We start from the raw sequence: 8,116 nt of genomic DNA, 5'->3' as shown, positions 1-8,116 counted from the left end.
GAATAAGGTGCAGTGTAAACAGAAAGATGTAAACAGAATTTGTGCAATTCAGCAGTAGCAGCAATCAAAAATAGAGTTAACAGTAACCAAAGGATTTGGACAGAATATTGTGCAAAATAACAAGTCCTGGAATCAGCAACAGACGGCATGTAAACATTTTGCGATAGTTAAAAATGGGTGAACGAAGTGTATGATGGGTGTTGAGTCCGGTTTGTGCGGATCAGTCACACAGTTGTGTGTAAGTGTGTGTGTGTGTGTGTGTGTGTGTGTGTGTGTGTGTGTGAGAGAGAGTTCAGTTCAGTTCTTTGTTGAGGAGCCTGATGGCTTGCGGGAAAAAACTGTTGCACAGTCTGGATGTGGCGGCCCGAATGCTTCGGAACCGTTTCCCTGATGGTAGGAGTGTGAAAAGTGTGTGTGACGGGTGTGTGTGATCATCCACAATGCTGTGTGCTTTGCGGATGCAGCGTGTAGTGTAAATGTTTATGATAGAGGGGAGAGAGATTCCGATGATCTTCTCAGCTGTCCTCACTATCCTCTGTAGGGTCTTGCGTTCCGAGACGGTGCAGTTCCCAAACCAGGCAGTGATGCAGCTGCTCAGGATGCTCTCAATGGTCCCTCTGTAGAACATGGACAGGATGGGGGGAGGGAGATGAGCTTTCCTCAGCCTTCTCAGGAAGTAGAGACTTTTATTATTATTATTATTAATAATAATAATAATAATAATATGTAATAATATAATATTAATAATAATCTAATCTGTCATTTATGACTCAAAGCTCAAACCTCTGCGTTTTATTGAACACGTTTATTCGAATGGAACATTAATGCTGATGTTTCACACACACGTGCTGAGATCAACTGACTGGATAAATTATAAACACACGTGCCAAAGTGCACCGATAGTCAGCCACTGAGCCGAGATAAGATATGCACATGCAGGTATGTGTGTGTGCAGGTAACATTAGCGTACACGTCGTTCAGTCATTCCAGCGTAATAAAGCGATGCTGTTAACCACGTCAGGACCCTCAGCGAAGTGTTTTGCACACACACACACACACACACACACACACACACACACACACACACACACCAATCAGCTTCATTCGTCTATATATATATATTTTTTACAAGCCCACATTCCACACAGTGTGGAAGAGCTTCAACCCTATTGAATACCTTTGCGATTAATTTTTCATGCTGCCTGCAGCCCAGGCCTCGTGACCTCACCTACATCAGTACATGACTTTACTAACGCACATTCGTGTGGCTCAATGAATCTCCACACAAATCTCCATCAAATCTACTGGAACATCTTCCCAGAAGAGTGGAGTTTATTATACCAGCTAATGGGGCCTAAATGTAAAAAAAAAGGGATGTTAAAAAAAGAAATCTCATTTATTTTCACATAAATTATATGCATTTTTTTTACCAATTATTTTTTTTTCTTCCACAAAAATTCATTTCAGTCGTGAAGCAGCATCAGATGTTTTGCTCAGTGAATTCTGTGGTTGGGTAAAGTTGGTTCATGAACCTTTTTTACATCGTGGCCAGTATTCAGTGCTGATACTGTTATCTCGAAGTGAGCAAAATAAAAAACAAAAGTCAGAAGTTCACGATCTACATGGACTTACAGCAAAGTTCAAATAAATGCTGAAATAAATGCAAAAACAGCATGTGGAAAATAAACATGATCTTGAGTGATGTTTGTGTGGTAAAAGTGTGTGTACCAGCCGCATTACCATCATTCATGACCTAAAACTGATGTCTCCCATCTTGTGTAATGTCTCTGGACTGGCCCATGACATGTGGCCCATGACACTAGCCGCTTTCTACTGCGTTCTACTACTTTTTATACCTGTACAAATAAAAGTCACAGGAAAACAACACTGTACAAATTTAGGTTAATATATTTAAGACTTAAACGATCTCGAGAACATATTTTTCCCCTCAGTTTTTATCCTTGTCTTGAACCGCACACAGAGTCGCCATGTTTACGGCTAGTTTTCTCAGCTAAATGTGGCTAGCATGGGAGAGGTGCTGACAAACAAAAGAAAGAAAGAAAGGAAAGAAAGAAAGAAAGCCCAGTCACAAGGTGTTGACATTCCTTTTTTCTTTAATGGAAAGTTTCATACAATCTTTGTCGCGTGGCAGTGCGGCTAAGCTAACACTCGGTGACTGACATTAGCACATGGTATATACACACACAAAAACAGATTTCTTTGTTTCTTTGACTGGAAATATATAGGAAGTGAATGATGGACTTCACACACACACATAGTTCATGCACTGTACATGTTCAAAGTTTTTAATATATATTTTAAGATAAATGGATTCTGTTTCTGTATATAACTAACACACACACACGCACACACACACACGCAGGCACACACACACACACACACACACACACACACACACACACACACACACAGAGAAATAGAGAGATAGAAATATAGAGCGGGATACATGTATTTAGTCATTCAAATATGGCTAATGTAGCTAAACTTCTGCTAGCTGACAAGATGTAGCACACACTGCTCACTCTCATTCATGAATATGGTTTTAAAAATTGTCCATGTAGCTTAACTATGGGACATTATTAGGGTGGCCATTTTGAACAGCTCTCAATTATCGGTTAGTAATCGTAAAGTTGAAAACGAAGTGGACGCTAACATAGCTTTCATGTTAATCTGTACAGAACGATTTAGACATTTTATTAATAGAAAAGTGTTGGGATGATCTGGGGATACATTAGTTATTGGGTTCATTAGATTTTCTTGTAGATATGGAATACATGTGTGTGTGTGTGTGTGTGTGTGTGTATGTGTGTGTGATTTAAAATATAGTATTCGTCTTCATTGTATACTGAATAGATCCTCCCAGAAGCGTGTATGTAAGAGCTGGCAGTATCAGTGCTAAACTAAATGCATGGCAGCACACACACACACACACACACACACACACACACACACACACACACACACACAATGCTCAGTGTAGTGTATATATATATATATATATATATATATATATATATATATATATATATATATATATATATATATATATATATATATATATATATATATATATATATATATATATATATGAGGACTTTGCCACAGACTCCAGAATGACTTAAATAAATTAAAGCACATTACACACACAAAAAAAGCATTTAAAACACATTTCTGAGGATTAGCAAAGAAATGTCTCACTTTTTTCACATTTTGCCGCCAACATTTATGACTCTTTCTCTCTCACACACTCACACACTCTCCATATATTATGTAATGGTGTATGTGTTCCAGCCAGAGAGCAAGGTGGATGCCTGAACTCTGCCTCTCCGAACGTCGCCGTGGTCCGGTCGCCTCCTGTCACACGAGAGAGGCGTCTCTCCTGCGGCGTCTCTTCCAACAGCTGGAGCAGCAGCTCGTGCAGGGGAGCGCCGATGGCACCGTACCCGCCGGCCGTCAGGTGCAGGAAGTCGAACATGTCCCGGCAGGAAATGGTGCCGTCGGAGTGCACAAAGCCGGCGCCCACATCCAGAAACTGCACGGGTCCGAGGCAGGGGAGGGCACAGCGCAGGTAAGTGTTTACGGCCACGTTCTTCTCTCGCAGATGGTTCGGGAACTCGCCTCTGGGTAACAGACCCTAAGGGACAAAACAGATCAGGTTTAGACGATTTGTACCTCATGGCATGGCATCCTTTTTCTCCATTTATCGTTCCATCAAATGTTATGAAACACAAGGTTCTATTTGATAAGAAGTCTAACCAATACACTGCGGACTAGCACACAATCTGGGGACTCCAAATGACATTGTTTGCTCCAGATTGTGTTGTTCTTTCCAAGAAGAGCAGGTGAATTGTACTTGACAAGACAAGTCCATGCTAATTGCCGCTGATAGTTGACTACTAGAACAATCGGCTATAGACAAAAATCCATACTGATAGTTTTTCTGGGTTGCGTTCGTTTCTGGAGCGTATGAGAAGGTCCGCTGTCATTACGGGAGAGACCTCTAGAGGCGAATCACTGACACCACGCGCTGCTTGTTTTTAAACGTGAGACCGCATGCTTCAAGGAGAGCGCTATATTATATGTAATTATAATTATTAATGAATATATATATTTTTTCAATCAGCAGATTTTCTTGATTCAGTAGTTTTTTTTTTTTTGTAATCGGTTGTTAATTTGTTATTGGCAAGTACGATCCAACCTAGCTATCGGTAAAACCCACTATTGTTTGACCTCTTAGGGTTTCGATTTAGATCTCTCTCTCCTCACCAGGACGACGATCTTGGCTTTAGGGAGGCGCGAGATGAGCAGCTGCACGATGGTCACGATTCCCCCTGCAACCTGCTCCGCCGTGTGTTCGTGATTATTGGTTCCGACCCACAGCACCACCACCTGGTGGGACACAAAAATAACACAAAACACATTACTATACTGTTCTCTTGAATCCACACACATATTGGGTAAAGGCGATTTATCCCAGAGTCGGTGTGAATGCTGGATACTGGGTCAGTTTAACCAGAGTCAGACAGGTATTGTAAACATGTCCTAATGACCTCATTGAGCAACATAGAGGACTTTGGTGTGTGGTGTAACTTATATGGTGATACATTTTTTTTGTTCCTTTTTTCAGACGATGTTTTGGCTCATCAAGCAAATTTGAATATCACACAAATATAACCAGAGTACATACAAAATGCAGTTTTTAAATGATTATTTAATTTATTAAGGTAAATAAAGCTGCCTGAAACTGAGTAAAAAGTCATTTTCCCCTAAACCTAATAACTGGTTGTGCCCGTGGTGGAAATAGCTGCAATCAAGTGTTTGTGAAAGTTTTGGGAGTTTTTTTACTGTTAAAAAAAATTAATTATTCAACTGCTATTTAACGAATCATTTTCTCTCCGTCTCTCACCCGTGGCCTGATGTTCTCCAGTTCTCCGTTCTGCAGCCTCCACAGGACGTTGCACGTCGTGTCTCCGCCGATCCCGAAGTTGAGCGCATGGAGCGGAGAGAAGAGCTCCCGCCACACCTGGACACAACGACCAATCACATCGTATCATCAAGTTCAAGTGACATAAATATGGGAAATAGAAGGTGGTATCAAAAGGTTTCGGAAGTAGTTTTGTAACACACCAACAGATGGCAGCAGTCACAGGAAGCACCGACTTTTATAAGTCAGGAGTGAGATCGTGTGGATTGTTCTCCGTCGATCATCATGCAAACGTTGACGAACGGTTTCGATGTTTATGGGGGTTGAGTTTACTGAAGGTCTGATCTCTCTGATGTTCTTCTGCTTTTGAAACGCTCGGCTGCTCGAAACACCTCGAACGACTCGCTGCAGCATCGCCACATGTCAAACGCATGTCAAACCAGTTTCACGCAGAATTTCACGATTGTTTTTTGTTCTAACTCGCTGTCCGTGATGAAATCAGCACCAGGAACACCATTAGTCACGATACTTTTTGATACCACCTCTACCGTGCTCTTCAAATAAGAATGAATTGGATTGGATTTGAAGCTGTTGCTGCTGGACGTTAGAAATCAGGAACAACGTTCTGTTTTCAATCCCACAGTACAGGAGCTTATTTACACACACAAAACAATACGCCATTGTCCACTGTTCTGTTGAACCCGGGACAAAAAGACGCTTCTCTCTGTTTCCTAAATAAAAAATCTAAAAATCTAAATGGATGTGCTGCAAGTTCATGGATTTGTGCTTCATATTGGGGCTTAACTTATTTACATTTACAGCATTTGGCAGACGCAATTATCCAGAGCGAGTTAGGGGCCTTGCTCAAGGGCCCAGCAGTGGCACTTTGATAGTGCTGGGATCTGAACTTGTGACCTTTTGATCTAAAGTCCAATGTCTTAACCACAGATTTACCACCTTCCTGTGTGTATCATGGTGTTAACACACACCTCATATTGCTGCATCAGCTGAACCATGGAGTCGCCTACAAACAGAACGTCAGGTTCGGCGTCCTTACACTCCTGCAAGAAGCGGTTGTGCTGCAACACACACACACACACACACACACACACACACACACAGACACACACACACGCACACACACACACACACAATATGTCAAATATGCAAACTATTTAAGTATATTTATAAATATATACTTATATATGTTGCATTATTTCTAAAACACACACACACACACACACACACACACACCTGTGACATCCAGCGTCCGTCACCCTGCACATCCAGGACCTGTACGGGTTCAGCTGCCGGGTTCTCCTCGTCACTCATTCTCTAAACACAGACAAATCTCCGTAACATCACGACAGCTTTAACTTGGGATGAAACTGAAAGGAAAAGGTGAAGTTCCCTTTGTTTTTTTTGGTCTGGTTTCAGTTTCCCCACAATGCCATTGGTGAGGCTGCTCCTAGGTTTCGACTCGACCTGTAGACCTGAGAGTCTTTTTCATCTCAGACTGATCAGCTTTCATCTTCTCGTTTATCGCCAATGAGCCGAGTAGAATCTGTGTAACTCTGTGAGAAATGCATTGAGACCTTTTGGACCTTGGTGCTGGATTTCTCATTGATACAAGACAGGAGAGGTTCAAGCAGTGAAACCAGACCAGAACGTCATCCAAGAATGTGAAAAGCACCGTGATCACCACACACACTGAGAACTTTGCAACAGAAATACGGTTTCCAGGATTCGGTAACCGCCATAATAAACCTATACACAATATGGCATGCAATAAAGACACCTTTTGGAGACAGTGGTGCATGAAAGCAAGTCAGAAGCACAGATCCAGGATCTGATTCTAATTTCTAATCATGCATTGCATCTAATCTCTAATGAGTCTAATAATAATATTATTATTATTATAATTATTATTATGACATATGGGATGAGATCAGGCCTGAAATCAGACATGCATCCCGCCTTACAGGCCTCCCGACTCCCACTCCATCCCCACGATGGCAACAAAAGCAAAGACATTTTGTGCGCGCGCGTGTATTTTCGCGTTACGATTCACGTTAACAACGGCATGCACGCGCACAAAAGGCCAGACAGACATGCATGCACGCGCGCACACGCACACACACACACACACACACTGTCTCACCTACAGACAGGATGAAATTTCTCCAAAGCAGGAAGCAGAATGATGAACTGGGATTGGGAAGAAGATGCTGCACTTTGGTGCTGATGCTACCGCTCTGTCCCTCAGCGCATGCGCACCTTTGTTTGTTTGTTTGTTTGTTTGTTTTCCAATGTGAAGTCTATGCACCACGAGTATTAAAAACAAAAAGCGTCCTGCGGATATGTTTGGAAAATCACGGACGGATAGGATTTCCTCACCGACACCGGTTACATCCACCCCTTTTTTCCTGGGTTGCCAGGTGTGTGCGTGTTTTTTTTTTTTATTTTTGTACCCACTCATGTTTTCCACATGGAAATTGTTTTAATTGTGTCTTTTCAGTAATGTCCACTAATGACTATAATAAAAAGAAAAAAAAAGATTGACACTCAGACAGGAGTCTTTCTCTACAGTAGCAACTCATTTACAAAAACGAGGAGTTTTTGATTTTTTTATGCACAATATTCCCTTTTCCAAGCTTTTAATGGATATAAATGGCTGTGAATGGTGTATTTATACAGTATATTTATGTATTTTTTTTATACCTTAAACTTGGACCTTCTCAGCCCTCAAATTCCAATTCCTGCTGAGAACAACGTGACCTTCAGTGGTGTCCTGTCTGAATCAATCCACCTCTTTCTACTATCATTATAACATCACTGCTTTTACAACACCATCAATATTACAGAGAAACGCAGGAAAACAGAGACTGGAATCTCATACAGTCAAAATAAACCTCATCATTAAAGCAAGAAACCCAATAAACACAATTCAACACGTCTCCTTTCACTGTAGCCACAACTGCACCTCCACATGCATCATCTCCAGCAGAAGCATCGATATCGATATTGATCATCACATCACCCCGGGGTTTTCCTGCAGTTTTGTGTATTTTTTTCTGTGCATTACGGTTTTCCTGTGGATTTGAAATGAAGGCAAATTGTGTGTTTTTTGTTTGTATTCCACAGGAAAGAAAAAGCAAACATATAAAGAGT

The 8,116-nt window shown here is 41.3% G+C and overlaps 1 protein-coding gene across 2 annotated transcripts; it reads right to left on the bottom strand.

Annotated features, from left to right (window-relative positions):
• Positions 1–3,104: 3,104 nt before the first annotated feature.
• Positions 3,105–7,372, bottom strand: pafah1b2 (platelet-activating factor acetylhydrolase 1b, catalytic subunit 2). 2 transcript variants are annotated; one of them, XM_083530871.1, is made up of 6 exons: positions 7,107–7,372; positions 6,200–6,280; positions 5,935–6,024; positions 4,928–5,044; positions 4,288–4,410; positions 3,105–3,655 (listed from the first exon to the last, which is right to left on the bottom strand). In XM_083530871.1, exons 2-6 carry the CDS (start codon positions 6,275–6,277, stop codon positions 3,245–3,247), a joined length of 819 nt encoding a protein of 272 aa, XP_083386997.1. In that variant the 5' UTR covers positions 6,278–6,280; positions 7,107–7,372; the 3' UTR covers positions 3,105–3,244. The 2 variants fall into 2 exon arrangements, with proteins under 2 accessions (XP_083386997.1, XP_083386998.1); XM_083530872.1 differs by having other exon boundaries at positions 7,111–7,352.
• Between the last annotated feature and the right edge of the window lie 744 nt (positions 7,373–8,116).

Source organism: Silurus aristotelis (genome assembly GCF_946808225.1).
Source record: "Silurus aristotelis genome assembly, chromosome: 26".
NCBI lineage: Eukaryota > Metazoa > Chordata > Actinopteri > Siluriformes > Siluridae > Silurus > Silurus aristotelis.
Note: the sequence above shows the minus strand (reverse complement) of the source record. Positions and strands in the feature narration are given on the sequence as shown.